At 51.3% G+C, this 17,262-nt stretch overlaps 1 protein-coding gene across 1 annotated transcript in view; it reads left to right on the forward strand.

Moving 5' to 3' along the window:
• Positions 1-16,740, forward strand: part of MYO1H (myosin IH) — a 45,950-nt gene extending 29,210 nt beyond the window's left edge. Inside the window, exons 19-31 of the mRNA XM_047827188.1 lie at positions 2,795-2,908; positions 6,311-6,387; positions 7,803-7,871; positions 9,209-9,293; positions 10,142-10,301; positions 11,391-11,474; positions 12,253-12,346; positions 12,533-12,588; positions 13,158-13,293; positions 13,707-13,777; positions 14,139-14,236; positions 15,125-15,224; positions 16,272-16,740. Of these exons, the coding sequence (XP_047683144.1) occupies positions 2,795-2,908; positions 6,311-6,387; positions 7,803-7,871; positions 9,209-9,293; positions 10,142-10,301; positions 11,391-11,474; positions 12,253-12,346; positions 12,533-12,588; positions 13,158-13,293; positions 13,707-13,777; positions 14,139-14,236; positions 15,125-15,224; positions 16,272-16,298 (1,171 nt within the window). The 3' untranslated portion in view covers positions 16,299-16,740. The remainder of the gene's footprint in view (positions 1-2,794; positions 2,909-6,310; positions 6,388-7,802; positions 7,872-9,208; positions 9,294-10,141; positions 10,302-11,390; positions 11,475-12,252; positions 12,347-12,532; positions 12,589-13,157; positions 13,294-13,706; positions 13,778-14,138; positions 14,237-15,124; positions 15,225-16,271) is intronic.
• Positions 16,741-17,262: the final 522 nt, after the last annotated feature.

Below are 17,262 nucleotides of genomic sequence, written 5' to 3' on the forward strand. Positions count from 1 at the left end.
TTTCATTCCCTTTGAGGGCTGAATCATGCTCCATTGTGTGGATAGACAGGCCACATTCTATTTATGCATTATCAGTTGATGGGCATTTGGATTGTTTCTGCTCGGGGCTATGATAAATAATACTGTTCTGCATATAACATATAATATGCATATAACATATAATAATACTGTTATGCATATGCATAGGTTTTTATGTGGACATGTGTTTTTATTTGGGAGGGGGTATACCTATGAGTAGATTACTAGGTTGTATGATAATTCAATGTTTGTTTGAGGAACTACCAGACTGTTTGCCTTGTGTTTGCTCATCAGCTACTTGTATTTCATTCACCGTTTTCACATATCCATTTTTTTCTGAGTCTAACTTGGGGTAGAGATGGCCAGAATCAGCAGCCGCCGCCCACCCTACCCCGCAAACACATGCGCATTTGATGTTCCCTTTTTTTTTTTTTTGCATTTTTTTTTTGCACTTCACAAATCTTCTTTTCTATTTTGTTATTGCCTGAGGCTCCTTCACTCTTTCTGTAAATACTACTGAGCACCTGCTGTGTACCAGCGCTGTCCTTGGTGCTGGGTAACTGCAGGACAGGACAGACCCCACTGAAGCATGGGGTTTGCTTCCCAGTGGGGGAGCCCACTAGCTATAATGAGGATATAGGCGGTCAAGTGGGGATATGTCTTTGAAGGGAAATGAATCTGGGGAGAGGAAAGAGGAGCAGGGTCGAAAGGTGGAAGGCTTTACCTCTTTAGGTAAGGTGGTCTGGGAGGGCCTTTCCAAGTGGAGGGAGGGAGCCATGAAGGTATTTGGGGACAGTGATCCAGGGCGGAGAGCCTGGAGGTGGGAACTGGGTGGGCTGGAGGACCAGCCAGGAGGCTGGCATGGCTGCAGGTCAGTGGGGCTCAGGGAGGGGCTAAAGATGATCATATGTGTGCACCCTGCCTGGCCTTACTTCCCTTGATCAGGAAGCTATTGTATCTCACATTTGAAATTTACTAGTGGAACTTACACAGATGGAACGTACTAGTCTCTCTCCCTGCCAGTGTTTAAGGCATCTCCTCATTCCCCGCCGTGTCTGTCTAGCCCATGTTTGGACAACTTTGATGATGTGTGCTAGTGATGGGCGTGGCCTGGACAGCCGGGAGCAGGGCCTGGGGCTGTACTGTGTTCCCTGGGGTTGGCGTGCCCCTGTGCCTTTGTGCGTACGTAGCTAGACCGGGAAAGGTAACCAGGGAAGAACACATGACACTCAGTGCCTGTCTTAATTCAGGTGGCTAAAACAAAGTACCGGGGACTGGGTGGTTTACAAACAACAGAAATTTATTTCTCACAGTTTGGGAGGCTGGAAATCTGAGCTTGAGATAGCAGCGTGGTCATGTTCCGGTGAGGACTGTCTTCTGGGTTGCATGAAGTCTGCCATTCTCTCATATCCTCGCGTGGGGGAAAGAGGGTGAGGGAGATCTCTGGAGGCCTCTGTTATGGGGACACTCATCCCTTTCATGGAGGCTCCCTCATGACCTCATCACCTCCCAAAGACCCCACCTCCTAAAGCCATCACATCGTGGGTTAGGATTTCAGCATGTGAATTTAGGAGTAAGGAGATGACACAAACATTCAGTCCATTGCCCTTCGTGGACTTGCTCATAAAGTATAGTTCCTGGAAAATAAACCCATTTTTAACAGAGTAAAATGTGGGGTCCTGGGTGGCTCAGTTGGTTAAGCGTCCGACTTCGACTCAGGTCACGATCTTGCAGTCCGTGGGTTCGAGCCCCGCGTCGGGCTCTGTGCTGACAGCTCAGAACCTGGATCCTGTTTCGGATTCTGGGTCTTCCCCTCTCTCTGCCCCTCCCCTGATCACACGCTGTGTCTCTCTCAAATATAAATATTAACGAATTTTAAAAAACAGTGTAAAATGTGATTTTGAAATAGTAGGAACCATATAACATTATTAAGGGTGACAAGCATAGTAGGAGTAATGTAGCTAACATTTTTTTGAAGTCTCGGACTGTGTCCAGTGCTCTCCACAGATTATCTCCCTTCAGCCTTGTGACGGTCCCATGAGAAGGGCTTGTTATTGTTCGTGTTGCACAGGGTGAGGAGGTGAAGTGACTTGCCCGGCTCCTGAGCTGGACTCAAACCCAGCCAGGGCGGTCCCGGATATAGTTTCTACCCTTGGTCCACGGGCACTTGGAATTCTGCGTTCTCTTATTTCATTATGTTACAGACAACCATGGTTCTGTCTATGGTGACCACATATAGAAGGGAGTTATATTGTGTGCTGAAGTCAGGTCCGTAAATCAGCATTACGTCCAAAATTACCCTTGAAAAATCCCTCGTCACTTACCAAGCACGGTACCTTTTCTTCCTGTGCTGGCCCACGTTCATTTATCTATTCGTTCATCGGCAGACGGACATTTGGGTTGTGTCTACCTTTTGTCTATGATGAGTGATGACACCGTGAACGTTCACGTATGAGCTTGTGTGTGGACGTATGTTTTCATGCCTCTGCGTGTGTACTTAGGAGTGGAATGGAGTTTCTTGGGTGGGGTGTCTGACGATGTCATTGTTCTATGAAGACAGACCCAACCCACCCCGTTGAGACCGTTTCTCCCTTTTATGTTTCTTGCCAAGTGTGCGTTATTGAATTCAAGGAAGTTGGTATGATGAGTCTGCTGGATTGTGCTGAGTAGCTGACATACCACAGCGGAGCACATCCTGAGCTCTGGAGGGGAGTGGGGGTGGGGGAGGTGAGTGGAAGGTCCGAAGGCTTTCTGGAAGGGCCTCTCCTCTCCCCAGGTACAAGTCCTTGTGCCCAGACACCTGGCCACACTGGCACGGGCCTCCAGCAGAGGGCGTAGAACGGCTGATCCAGTACATCGGCTACACGCCCGAGGAGTACAAGTTAGGGAGGTAAGTGGCCAAGAAATCCCCGTTGAAAAGCTTTGTGCATTGACCTGTGTGCGGCTAGAGCCTGGAGATGAATTTTTAAAGGAATTTACATAGATTGACAAGCGGATACCTCCATCCACTCAAGTTAAGTGCAGCTCTGTGAAGAAAACACTGCGTGTACCTGCTCACCTTGCTTTGCTCACACAGAATATTGCACAACGTTTCTGAAAGCAGCTGAGTGTCCACAGTTGAGCTCCGTTCTGACACTGTCTACCTAGGTAATGTCCAATGCCCAAGTTAAGGACTCAGCCTTGCCAGACTGTCTACCCCCGCCCCCCACTTCAGATGCCAGTTACAAGTCCCACTGGTCACCTGTGCTTCTGACCACTGACTGGCTAGCTATTGGAGGTTCCCAGGACCCCCTCTTTGGGTTCAATCGATTGGCCAGAGTGGCTCAGAAAACTCAGAAAAAAAATTTTACTTGGGTCCCTGAGTGGCTCGGTCGGTGGAGCCATCAGCTCAGGACATGGTCTCGCGGTTCAGGAGTTCGAGCCCCGCATCAGGCTCACTGCTGTCAGTGAAGAACCTGCTTCAGAACTTCTCTTCCCCTCTCTCTGCCCCTCCTCTGCTTGCACAGACGCGCTCTCTCTCTCTCTCTCTCTCTCTCTCTCTCTCTCTCAAAAATAAAAATTAAAGAAAAAGTAAAACATTTTTCTTACTGGATTGCCGGCTTATTACAAAAAAATAGAATTCCAGAACAGCCAGATGGAAGAGATACATAGGGCGGGGTCTGAAGAAGAAGCCTGGAACTTCCACGCCCTCTCCAGGTACACTCAGAACATCAAGCCACGTCTTTTTTTGGCGGGGGGCAGGGGGGAGCAGTTATGGAGGCTTCATTACATGGGCACGATTGACAAAGTCACTGGTCATCAGTTCAACCCCCAGCCCCTCTCCCCTACCTCGAGGCGGGGCTGAAAGTTCTCAGACTCTCATCTCAAGATTGGTTTCCCTGGCAGCCGGCTCCCATCCTTAGGTTATCCAAGGGGGCTTTGCACACATCACTTCCTTAGCAGAAACTCGGGTGTGGTGTGGTCGAAAGGGATCTGTTAATGACTAGTAAGACACCCATTTCACTCTTATCCCTTGGAAACCATTTCAGGAACAGAGTCCAAATATAACAAAAAGATGCCCCTGTTGCTCTAATTACAAGGATTTGGGGAGCCGTGATACTGGAACAGGACAAAGACCAAATATATATATATATATTTTTAATGTTTGTTTATTTTGAGAGAGTACACACAGGGGAGGGGCAGGGAGGGGGAGAGAGAATCCCAAGCAGGCTCTGCCCTGCCAGTGCAGAGAGCAACACGGGGCTCGATCTCAGGAACTGTGGTTAAGAGTCGGACACTCAACCGATGCTTAACTGGCTGAGCCCGCCAGGCATCCCCAAGTATGTATTTATTATTAAGAGTCACAACATCACAAGCTCCAAGTGGTTGGAAGGGCTCTAGCACTGCCTACGGGAGGAGATGAAGTTAGAAAGGAACCCTGTGTTCTCTACCTCACTCAGGGCTGGGTTGAACGTCTTTGCCTGCAAGATGAGTTTGTTTGGTCTTGTTATTGATCACATGCACGCAGGACCTCTCAGAGGGGATATTAGGACTTCTGTGATGCCAAAGCTCCTCGGGCATCCCAGAAGGTGGTGTTCTAGAACTCTGAGTACATTACTGTACAACTACTCGCTGTAGTTGTCCGTGAGCAGGAGAAAATTTGTACACATTGGAAGCGTTTGAGGCAGAACTCCGTGGGGCGAACCGCAAAGAGTTTAGTTTGTCCTATAAGTCCTTTTGGTCAGGGTGAATTAGGTGGTAGGGAGCGGTGCCCAAGGCTATAGATGGGCATTCCCAGGCCACAGAGAACCCAGCTCCAGGGATCTCTGCCTTCGAATCTATCAGGGGCTTTGCCTGTCAACTCCTAACTCCCACTCACATATAGACAGCCGTCTGGCCACCTGGTCCCTCTCCATCCTTACGCTTCTGTCCTGGGACCTGCTTCAAGTATTAACCACATTTCTAAGCCTGATCCCTGAGGGGAATGGAGCTTCACACAGCCCAAGGGAGGCGGACTAAAGAGGTCATAGGTGGTAAGTTGCCCTCACAGGGTGTGTAGGGCAGGTAGAAAGTGATGCATATTGATAATTTATCTTTGCTGGTGGAGGGAATTTCCTTTTTTTTTTTTTTTTAACATTTATTTTTTGAGAGACAGAGTGTGAGCGGGGGAGTGACACACAGAGAGAGAGAGAGAGAGAGAGAGAGAGAGAGAGAGAGAGGGGCACAGAATCCAAAGCGGGCTCCAGGCTCGGAGCTGTCAGCACAGAGCCTGACGTGGGGCTCGAGCTCACGAACTATAAGATCATGACCTGCGCCGAAGTCAGACGCTTAACCAATTGAGCCACCCAGGCGCCCCAAGGGGATCTTCTTTTAAGCTGAGACTGGGGGGCACCTAGGTGGCTCAGTTGGTTAAGCATCTGATTCTTGATTTCGGCTCAGGCCATGATCTCACGGTTCTTGGGATCGAGCCCCATATCAGGCTCTGCACTGACAGTGTGGAACCTACTTGGGATCCTCTCTGTCCCTCTCGGCCCCTCCCCCACTTGTGTGTGCATGCTCTCTCTCTCAAATAAACATTTTTTAAAAAGATAAAACCTGGGGCGCCTGGGTGACTCAGTTGGTTGAGCGTCTGACTTCGGCTTGGGTCATGATCTCACGGTCTGTGAGTTTGAGCCCCGCGTCAGGCTCTGTGCTGACAGCTCAGAGCCTGGAGCCTGTTTCAGATTCTGTGTCTCCCTCTCTCTTTGACCCTCCCCCGTTCATGCTCTGTCTCTCCCTGTCTCAAAAATAAACGTTAAAAAAAATTAAAAAGAAAAAAGATAAAACCTAAAAAACAAAACAAAAACTGAGACTCATATTCCTTGTCATCAATCTTCAAAGCCTAAGGAACTAACTTCAAGTCAAATCAATGTAGTAGTTTCCAGAGGCTGGTAACAAATGACCACAGACTGGCTGGCTTTAAACAACAGAAGAGTGTTCTCAAGGTGTCGGCAGGCTCTGTGGGAGGGTCCTTCCTTGCCTCTTCCAGCTTCTGGTGGCTCCTGACCTTCCTTGGCTTGTGGCCACTTCCCTCCAGTCTCTGCTTCTGTCTTCACGTGAACCTCCCTGTGCCTGTGTGTCCTGTTCTCTTAGGTGCACACGCATGCCGGATTTAGGTGAACCCTAATTCTGGATGATCTCTTCTCAATCCCTACCTTGATGACGTCTGCAAAGACCCTATTTCCAGATCAGATCACATTCTGAGGTTCTGGCGAGGGGACACTATTCAAGCCAGCCAATTACTCATGACAACAATCTTTTCTTTCACTTCTAGAACCAAGATATTCATTCGTTTCCCCAGAACTCTGTTTGCTACTGAAGATGCCTTTGAATTTAGTAAACATCAATTAGGTATGATTTTCTTTTTCTTTTTTCTTTTTTTTTCCCGTCCTGATGTCCGTAGACTGTGAAATGAACCGGCTTAGCTTGGGTTACATCTTACACATGGTGTCTGATCTAACGTAAGAAGCACTCGCTTTGGAAACCCAGAATGAGAACACATGGGTTTATATGCCTTAGTGCGTGTTTGGAGGGTAGTCATGGATGCACACGGAAACTTACATGCCGGATTGCCATCCCACTTGTTAGGACCCGAACCTCAAATGAAGCTTTGAACACTTCGTTCATACCAGTATCTGATGCCGGAAGGTGTCGCCTCGAAGCCTGCAGGCACAGGGGGCGGGGGTGGCGCGCGGGGAGCGCAGTGAACGGCAAATGAGGAAAGTTCTGGGGTGGAGGTTGGGGGTGCAAAAAAATGTAAAAACTCCTGGAGTGCAGTGGGGCTTCTCCCTTGAAATCTCAACTGGTCTGTCGAGACAGACCCTGCTGCGTGTACCTGAGTGCTTTCTGTGTGCCAGGTACGTATTAAGTCCTCTGCCCTCAGGACCTCGTTGTGCTCTTTATTTAAAAAAAAAATTTTTTTTTTCAACGTTTATTTATTTTTGGGACAGAGAGAGACAGAGCATGAACGGGGGAGGGGCAGAGAGAGAGGGAGACACAGAATCAGAAACAGGCTCCAGGCTCTGAGCCATCAGCCCAGAGCCTGACGTGGGGCTCGAACTCACGGACCGCGAGATCGTGACCTGGCTGAAGTCGGACGCTTAACCGACTGCGCCACCCAGGCGCCCCTCGTTGTGCTCTTTAAAACTAACCTGCGCAGCTGTATCATCTCCACTTTGCAGTCAGGGAAACTGAGGCCCAAGGTGTTGGTAACTTGCTGAAGGCTGCACAGCTAGTAAGCGGCAGAGCTTGGGCTGGAACATGGGGCTGCCCGCCTTCAGGACCCGGGCTTGTGACCACCGTCCTTTTTTTGGACCCTGACAGCAGTGGGCACCAATCCCGGGACCTGGTTTCTGGGTGGGTGCTGGCTGCAGGGGGGACCCCAGCGTTTCTAACCAGCCCCCAGGGAGTGGGATGCCACTGGTTGTGGGGCCCTCAGTGCGCCTGGCTTGTGTTGGGAATTCAGTCCCCAGGTGGAGGGAGGTGGACGGGGCAGCTCGAGGGCGAGCAAGCATGTGGTCCGAGGGCCAGCAGGCCCCCCGTAGACAGACGGGGGTGGGGAGCTCTAACCACCGAGTCTGTTCTTTACCCTGGAGGGAGGAAGGAGGGAGGAAGGGAGGGAGGATGGGCCCACCCCTTCCCATCTCTTCCCAGTCAGCTCCGCATGGCACACCCCGAGGGCTGCTTGTGACCTGCCCTTGGAAAAGCGCTACCACGCAGGTGCACAACTGAAAGCCATCTCACCAAAACTTTTGTTTCATTTTAAGTTGCAAGAATCCAAGCCACATACAAAGCCTGCCTAGAGAGGAGAGTGTACGTGAGAAAGAGACACGCGGGTAAGAATTAAAACAGAAACGTGCCCGTCTGCAGTGAGCCAGACCTCTGCGGTCTCTCTCATCCCTGCTGTACCTGGAGCTCAGGCCCCTTTGGTGGCTTCTCTCCCCTTGCTCGGCCTTGAAACCTTGCGTGTGTCTCGTCTTTATTCTGTTGACCCGAGATTGCAACGGAGTGGCCCGTATTCCTCCCACGGACGTGGTTTATTGGATCCCACCGCGTGTGCCTGTTTACAGAATAACTCTTTTAAAAGAATGCCAACACCAGGAGTACCTTGGGAACCCGTCTCCTGTCGCTCTCCTGTCCCTTCTCAACCCTGCCCCCCCGCCCCCATCTCTCTTTGGAATTCTGCATTTCTCATTGCCTTGTTTTCCTCTATAGCTTTACCATCTATGGATACGTCTCTAAACAACAGTTTTATTGGCTGACACATTTGGAATTTTGTAAGATTATACGGTTTATATTTTTAGGGATGTGTTTGTTTCCGAAATGCAACCAGTCGACGTGCGCAGGTTTGGTCATTTACTGTCACGGCTGCGTAGGATTGCACCGTATCACACGTTGGCAAACTTTCCTAAAGACCAGATGGTACTGTAGGCTTGGGGGTCACCCGGCCTCGGTCACGGCTACTCAGCTCTGACATTGTATCAGGAAGGTACTTTAGGCTATATGTAAATAAACGGGCATAGTCGTGTGGCAGTAAACCTTTATTTACAAAAACAGATGGCCCGCGGGCCACAGTTTGCCACCCCCCCCCCCCCCCCCCCCCCGTGCCATATGAGTACTTCATAATTCAGCCATTCGCTGGATGGATGCATGGGTTGTTTCAGTTGTTTCCTTTTATAACAGAAAACAGTGCTGCTATGAGGAACACACCAGAAAGTATTTTTTCTAATCCGAATAACTGAACAAAATCTGTAAAGCACTTAAAAACTGGGAAGCAAGTCAGAAATCTGTGTGTCCCAATTTACGTATCTCAGTTCTTAAGTGTAGACAACTTAAAGCACACACCAGTTGAGACCAGCCGCGGGCGGCAACAAAACTAACGGGTCCCTCAGGAAGGCCTGGGGAAACTCTGATCTCCTCACGTCATTGTGGGGCTTTCCTTGAAGCTTCCTGCGGCACCCCTGGGGTTCCTCTGTTGCCCTGGTTCAGTTGTCTGAACCGCCCCCCACACTCCCCATAAGAACTGGTAACACTCACCACTTTGCCATCTCTCGGGCAGAGTGCGGGTGGGTATCCGGATGTTTGTGGAGTGGATGGATGTTTCTGGAAAAAAAGCCATTGTATTTAAATGTGATCATGCTCACCTTCTAATGCTGGCAGTGAACTCTTTCAGCCATCACACTTGAAGCCCACTGGCGTGGGGCCCTGGCTCGGAAGCTGGCCAAAAGGAGAAAGTGGGCTGTGTGGACCGTAAGAAAGTGAGTTCTCTGTAGAAGGTGGTTGCGGACTTGGCTGAGTTCTTTGGCTTTGTGCCGAAAGCCCATCTTCCCTTCAGGGTGTCAGCCCCTAAGAATTCAGCTCTGTGGCTTCCTCTGAACTCCCTAATTTGATGGTGACCACGACTTAGTGTGCTTGTCAGTTTCTCTTAGTTCAAAAGTCACAAGGTCAGCTGCCCTCCAATGCCAGGCAGGTAAAAAAGCGAGTTTCCCGAGCTGGGATAAGACGATAAGGCATGGTGGGGACTGCGGCTAAGTCCATTGCTTTCTTCTGAGCTCCCTAATTGGACAGTGATCACAATTCAGTACGCCTGTCAGTTTCTCTTAGTTCAAAAGTCACAAGGTTAGCTGCCCTCCGATGCCAGGCAGGTAAAAGTGAATTTCACGAGCTGGGATAAGATGAGAAGGCATGGTGGGAACTGCAGCTAACTTTGGAAAGCTCAGTCCACCTCAGAGGGGCAGTCACTACTCCAGCTGACTGCTGCCTTGGAGAAATGCCAGCTTAGTGTTGCCACAGATTCTTGATAACCAGCCCCCCCTCCCCCTCCGCCCGCCCAAGGTTGGGTGGAAATCTGGCTTTCGTGTACTATTTCCCAATATTGTTGTTAGCAACTAATTCAAACCACTCAAAACAAAACCAAAGATAGCATGGGTGAAATAGAGCACATTTTCAGGGCAGACCCGACCTGTGGGCCATGTAACGGTAGTCCCACCTGGCGACCCAAACAACCTGCACCATTTCGGCCTCCTTTGCAAACAGGTGGGGAGAGAGCCCGAGGCTCCGTGAAGAAATGGGCCAGAAAATTAACAGAAACCACTTGCCGCTTCAGGTTCATAAAGGGATTCATCAACCGCAACAAGCCTCTCTGCCCGGACAATGAGGAGTTTATCGTGTTCGTGCGGAAGAATTACATCTTGAACCTCCGGTATCATGTCCCAAAGAACGTCTTGGACAAGAGCTGGCTGAGGCCTCCTGGCATTTTAGAAAATGTGAGGATGACACGCAGATTGTTGTTGCAAGTGACTCGGGCAGTGACGGGGCTCAGCTGGTGTATCTTTGTGCCACCTCCCTTGGCTCGAAAGGCTTTAGCGAAGCACTTCTTTGCAAGGCTGTCCTATGAGAAATGTCGCTCCTCTCAATTCGTACTCTCAAGCCAATGGAGGTTGGTTAGCACAGAGCATTTGCAAATAGCGCTACCCTTGGTGTGGCCTTCCTGATGGCTTATAATGACTGTCACCTAGAACAGCGTTTCTCAAAAGAAGGTCCAAGGATCCTGTGTCTGGAGCACAGTGGGGGCCTCTGTAAGAAACCGGGCCCCAGGGGCGCCTGGGTGGCGCAGTCGGTTAAGCGTCTGACTTCAGCCAGGTCACGATCTCGCGGTCCGTGAGTTCGAGCCCCGCGTCAGGCTCTGGGCTGATGGCTCGGAGCCTGGAGCCTGCTTCCGATTCTGTGTCTCCCTCTCTCTCTGCCCCTCCCCCGTTCATGCTGTCTCTCTCTGTCTTAAAAATAAATAAACGTTGAAAAAAAAATTTTAAAAAAAAAAAAAAAAAAAAAGAAACCGGGCCCCAGCCCAGGTCCACTGAGCAGTTCTTAGAGTCTTTTTTTTAGCCGGGTCCTCGGGTGACTCAAACACATTCAAGTTTGAGAAGCAGTAGCTTAGCAACGGTGAAAAGGTAATGCAAGGTTGGAAGATTAGTTGCTTTCTCGGACTTTAAAATACTAATACTGTACTGGGGCGCCCGCGTGGCTCAGTCAGTTAAGCGTCCAAGTCTTGGTTTCAGCTCAAGTCATGATCTCAAGGTTCATGGGATTAAACCCCACGTCAGGCTCTGTGCTGACAGCAAGGAGCCTGCTTGGGATTCTCCCTCCCTCCCTCCCTCCCCTCACCCCGCCCCTCCCCACCGCTCATGCTCGCTTGCTCTCAAAGTAAATAAACTTAAAAAAAAAAAAATACTAATGCTGTACTTGAAATCGGACTGAATTCGACTTGCTTTCAGAGCCTCTGTCTTGGTGGCCACAGCCCAAGACTGGGTCTGAGTGAGGCGGGTAGAGCAGACGTGCGTGTGTTCTCCACACAGGCCTCGGACCTGCTCAGGAAGATGTGCACCAGGAACCTGGTTCGGAAGTACTGTCGCGGGATCACGGCCGAGAGGAAGGCGCTGGTAAGGACGGGGAGCCTGGGTGGGCGGCGAAGGTGCTGGAAGGTCCGGGGTGGGCGGCGCTCGCCCACCATCTCACCTGGGAGCCCAGGGGTCACACCGGGCTCATGCCTCCTGCATGTGTTGGGGATGGAACACAAGAAGGCCACTTAGGTCAGAGCCCCTTGTTCAAGGACAGATGTTGCAAGTGCTTCTGCTCACGCTGTTGCCATGGGAACACAGCCCAGATGGCCCCTGCGCTGCACGGAAGGCTGGGCCCCTCTCTGCTGGAGGGTTTTGTGTTTGCTTGTCTGCAGGTCCGTAAAGCGCTAGAGAGTCCTCTCTCAGGGTCTGCGGGCCGCATGATCTCTGTTGCAGTCACTCAACTCTGCGAGCAGAGCACGGAAGCTGCCGGACAGCACACATGAATGAATGGCATAGCCAGGCTGCAAAACAAACAAACAAAAACTTAGAAACAACCGGCAGCAGGCTGGATCTGGCCCCCCGGGGCTGGAGTTTGCAGGCAGACCTCTGACCCAGAAGGAGGAAACTGCTGTTTGAAATTCTGAAAATTCCCCTGCTGGGAAGGGAGTGCAAGAGCCCAGCACGAAGTGTCAGCTCCAGTCTCTGCCAGCATAATTTTTAGGGGCACTTTGGCCAAAGCCTGGAATGTGCTGTGATTTCCGGGCAGAGGTATGACGAGGCCTCTACAGCCGATCACGGAGAGTGAGCTGTGCCGCGGACCTCCGTCCCAAGGAGCCCCACGGCTCCCACTTATGTACTTTCCTCTCTCTCTTACCAGATGCAGCAAAAGGTGGTTACAAGTGAGCTCTTCAGGGGGAAGAAAGAAGGTTATGCAGAAGCCTTAAACCAGCCCTTCGCCAACAGTCGGATCGGTAAGTACGTGCTTCTGTTTGTGCACTCGCTTAGAGGGTCAGAAGGTGACGCCTGACTCCGGAGAGTCTCCTGGCTCACAGTTGAGGTCTTGGTCACAGAGAGACGTAAACCCGGCAGGTACCGGTGGCTTTTGCACCACGATGGCGTTTAGTTGACGATTCACTGTGCTCCGATTCCCTCCCCAGATGAAGGAGACATTAATCCCAAAGTACTTCAACTCATCAGCAGTGAGAAAATCCAGGTAGGGAAGTGTTGTGTCCTGGCGTCAGTCAGGATTCCCTTACGAAGCGTGAGAACAGGGTCCGTCTTCTGTACGAGGGGTGTCCGGAAGTGCTGTTGAACTGCAGGGGTGCGTGGGGATGGGCAGGGTTCACAACCGTGATGCTCTGGGTATTAACAAAGACTGCGGGGCCCGCATGATCCGTAGGTACCTATTGCTGTTCTTACGGTCCTTATCTGTCACCCCAGGAACCGGGTTGGGTTTTCCTATGAAATTGAGTGAAACACAGCCATGAAATTCATCGTTAAACACCCCCTATTAGCAGCAGCAATGTGGCGGGGTGCCAACATGGCACAACTTAGTAGCCATGCGCCATCTGGGCAGGTTACTTCAGCTCTTGCTGCCTTTGTCCCTCTGTGCGTGGGGGTGGCAGGGTTACAGAGAGGCCCCAGGGTTCCATGGCAGGAAGCGCTGTGTGGTAATACCTGCTCACAGATAAGCAGGTGAGTGCTGGAAGTAAGGAGCTCAGTACCCCGCCCCCTCCGCCCGCGGAGTCCCCTTCCTTCATGGTGACGGTCACCTCTTCGCAGTACGGTGTCCCGGTCATTAAATACGACAGGAAGGGCTTCCGGGCGCGGGAGCGGCAGTTCCTCCTCACTCAGAAAGCGGCTTACGTGGTGGAACTTGCCAAAATCAAGCAGAAAATAGCGTACTCGGCACTCAAAGGTAAGAAGCCAGCGACCGTACGGCTGTTCACGGGGTCGACTTAGCTTCTGGGCTCACCAGTTAAGAAGACACCCTCCAGTGGAAGACCAAAGTGGAGGGTGCCCTTAAAGCCTGGGGCTGCCGGGGCCTGGCCTGTGCTTCTCTTTCTGGCATAAATATCAACGGCCACCCCTTCGCTCCAGTATCCAGCTTGGATAACCGTCCCCCTCTCCGATGACCTGTGCTGTATCCCGAGCACAGCCCTTCACAGCCTCACGGCATGCTCGTTGCTGGAGTGTGCCCTTCTTCCTGCTGGGTCCAGCTGGGAGGGAAAGAGTGTGGGGTTGGGGCACCCCCAGGTATGCCTCCTCTTTTTTCCTGTATTGATGTCACGTTGTCCGGTTCCCGGTCCCTAACTCTGGATCTGTCTTAAGGGGTCTCCACCAGCAGCCTCAGTGATGGAATCTTGGTCATTCACGTGGCGCCAGAGGACAGCAAACAAAAGGTAATTGCCGGCCACCCGTCTCTGCTGACAGAGGGAGACCACCACCACGTTATTCAGTTGCCTGCCGCACAGCCTCGGTATTGGAGGGTGTTTTCCTTTTGAGCCACTGCTCCCAGGGTGCCTGGGTGGCTCAGTCGGTTGAGCATCTGACTTCGGCTCAGGTCATGATCTCACGGTTCGTGAGTTCGAGCCCCGCGTCGGGCTCTGTGCTGACAGCTCAGGGCCTGGAGCCTGCTTCGGATTCTGTGTCTCCCTCTGTCTCTCTGTCCCTTCCCTGCTCACGCTCTGTCTCTCTCAAAAATAAAAATTAAAAAAAACCTTTTAAGCCACTGCTTCTGGAACAGCCATGTCTCCTTCTCAGGGGGATGCCGTCTTACAGTGTGAACATATCTTTGAAGCCATTACTAAGCTCGTCATGCTGGTGAAGCGGGGGAACATTGTCAATGTCGTCCAGGGGAGGTAGGTGGTTTTGCCCAGCGATCGCTCACTCACATAGGGAACCGTGGTCTCACATCCCAGTTCTCCAAGGAGGGCCTTATGTTCCTGAGGGAAGCTGTCACTGAGTGAAAGGTGGACCTCTGGGCCAGAGCAGGTGACGGCCACACCCTTCCTGTTGATGGCTGTGGTTCGGGACAGTTGGCCGAGCACGGTGGGCCCGGAGCTTTGCAGGCTGCCTACAACTGATGAGGGCAGAGTGGCAACATTACTTTAGGATGGAAAAGAAAACCATCTGACACGTAGACGGGGTGCTCTTACTCGATTCTCTCAGCTCTGAAGGATGGCCATGTTTTCCATGTCAGGGGCACAAAGCGGCTAAGCAGCAGGCCCAGTGTCACCTGGCTGGTTGGGGATGGTGTGGGGGTTCCTGAGGCCATGCTGGATTCTCGTTCGCAAATGGAATCAGGAGGTGCTGTGCCCCCCCCCCCCCCAGCCCCTGGGAAAGCAGGTCTTCCTGCTGCCCCTATTAGGTCTGAAGCCACCCTAATGTCATGAGCAAATCCATTATGTACAAGAGGGGGGCACAGAGCAGGGTTGGTTTTGCTGGACCTCACAGGGAGATCCACCCCCCCAGCCATGAGAGTTTCAGCAGGACCATATGTAGGTGGCTCTTCAGACATCAAATTGGCCCCTTGAAGGACTGAACGTGCTAAAGTGATTTGAGAATAACCACAGGAACGTGGTGAGTTTTCTCTGTTACGGAACTGGTGGTCTTTTGGGTACTCAAGTAAAATAAAACTCTAATAAAACAGGAATTTGATCTTGAAACCAGTAAAGCTGCATAAGCGAATTTCTTTTGTAGACAAGAGGCAAAAAAGGTCAGTAATTGATGATTTTGTGTATTTTCAGTTTACGGTTTTATATCAGTCCTGGAAAAGAAGGCACGATCGTTTTCGATACGGGACCAGAAGAGCAAATCTATAAAGATAAAAATGGACAGTTAACCGTGGTGAGTGGCTGGCAGGGGAGGGAGGCGTGAGCAGTCTGACATGAGAATATAGACTGTTCATTTCTCCCTCTATTCTCGATTCTGTATCAAAACAGGAAGGTATGGATACCAGGGGTACAGATTCACACAATGAATGAAAAGGGGGAAAAAAAGCAAGTTCACCTCCCAGTTTTGGTTGTTAGTAAACAGGAAGTTGACGTTCAGTCCTTCTCGGTTTTAAAGGTCGAAGCCACCTTTTCACTGCCTGGTAAGGGCCTTACACCTTATCACGGTGGTTCTCATTCGTGTTTCCAACGCTGGAGTCTCCTGTGAGTTTCCAAAAGTACCAGTGCCTGAGTCTCAGATGCGGTGATGTAATTGGCTTGGCGGGGGCGTGGCCGGGGCTTTGGAATGTGAGCACTCTGGTCGGATCAAGTCCAGCTGGAGTGCTCCATGCTCTGCCCTCCCTCCCGGGTCCGACCATGCTGGACCCGGCATCTCAACAGTCCTCACTGTACCAGGAGTACACAGAGCTTAGTTTGATCCAGTTTTGCTAGGAAATAGCCCATTACAACCTGAGCGGCCTGAGTGTTTTAAGATGTCTTTTGTATATATGCACCCGGTATCCTTAGTTGATACAAACGAACGAGGAAACGGTCTGTCGACATATGGAATGTCTTGTACCTATTTTAATTTATGTCCCCATAACTATGAAACTGTGACTGTGGATGTAAACAGCACCCAAAAGGCTTTTGTGATCCAATTGCCCCTAAACGCCTTCAGGGAGAAGTTGAAATCTTTAAGTACTATTTTGGATTTAAAGCATCAGAGTTTTCAGTCTACGTGCTGTCTTAGAGGCATGACCTTCAGGAGTAATTCTGTCCTGAGTCACACGGCCTGACTGGCTTGGGCTGAAGATGCCTTTTCTAAATCCCATTTCCTTTTCTAAATGCCCTCTGCCTCGAGTCCGGTGGGGCTGGCTTCTCCAGGCTGGTCCACACCCACTGCCCCGCTGCGGACCACCGGGTGAGAAGAAGGCTCTGACCTAAGTGCGTCCTCTCTCCCAAGGTGTCGGTCCGCACGACTTCCTCCTGACCTCTCTGGTGGCTGGCTGTGCTCCGGCTGAGGAAAGCGCCCAGGAAGTGGGGGGCTGTCCAGGTGGCTACACCTTCTGGGAAAGGGGACAGCAGCTCTAGCAAAAGGAGATCCCATCTGAAGAGACTAAGGGGCACCTGTCCCCCTCCCGGCTCTCTGCTGCCCTGGGGCGCCGAAGTCAACTCTTCAGGGCCCAACCTCAAGTCGCCTACGGGGATGGTGTTCCGTGTCCCTACCTGGACCTTCCCTAGATGGGTATGTGAACACGTCATTATACGGTGGGCGACAGATGCTCTGCCTTTGTCAAGGCCGCAGTGGTCCCGAGGAACACAGGAGCATGTATGATCTGAGAGAAAAATTTCATAAAGCTGCAGAATTTGCATTTTGCTTTAACTCAGTGGAACTCACCACACCCGATGCCTTAACGTTTCTGACGCAGCTCCCCAGCTGGAGGCCGAAGCGCCTGTCCCCCTTCCCTCCCTAGTATTAAAATCAAAGGGGTAGCAACCCCAGCTGATTCACTTTCTCCCCAAGACTTCCTCGCAGTGTTTAAATTCAAACACTACAGAACGAACGCAGGAAACATTTCAACAGAAGCATTACGTAACTTTTATTTTACACGTCCACAAATGCTTGTACAACATACAGTGACTACTTCTAACGTTTATAGCATTTCTTCTCATAGCACAGAGAGAAAGGTTAGTGACACACAGGCGCACTACGGTGACGCTGGGTGGAGCCCTAAGGGAGGGCGGAGGAGCGGTGCTGACACTTGGGTCCCGAGCAGCTGCTGTGAGGTGCAAGCCAGCACGCATAAGCCGAGGGGGGGGGACGGTACCTGCCCCTCAGCCAGGCTGCTTACCTGCTACCCTGGGGGTGGGGGAGGGGGACAGAAGAGGCTACTCCAGGATTGTCTTGGGCACAGGCCCCCGGTCCCCACCAACAAGGACCTCTGGACAAGGGA

Source organism: Prionailurus viverrinus, chromosome D3, assembly GCF_022837055.1.
Source record: "Prionailurus viverrinus isolate Anna chromosome D3, UM_Priviv_1.0, whole genome shotgun sequence".
NCBI lineage: Eukaryota > Metazoa > Chordata > Mammalia > Carnivora > Felidae > Prionailurus > Prionailurus viverrinus.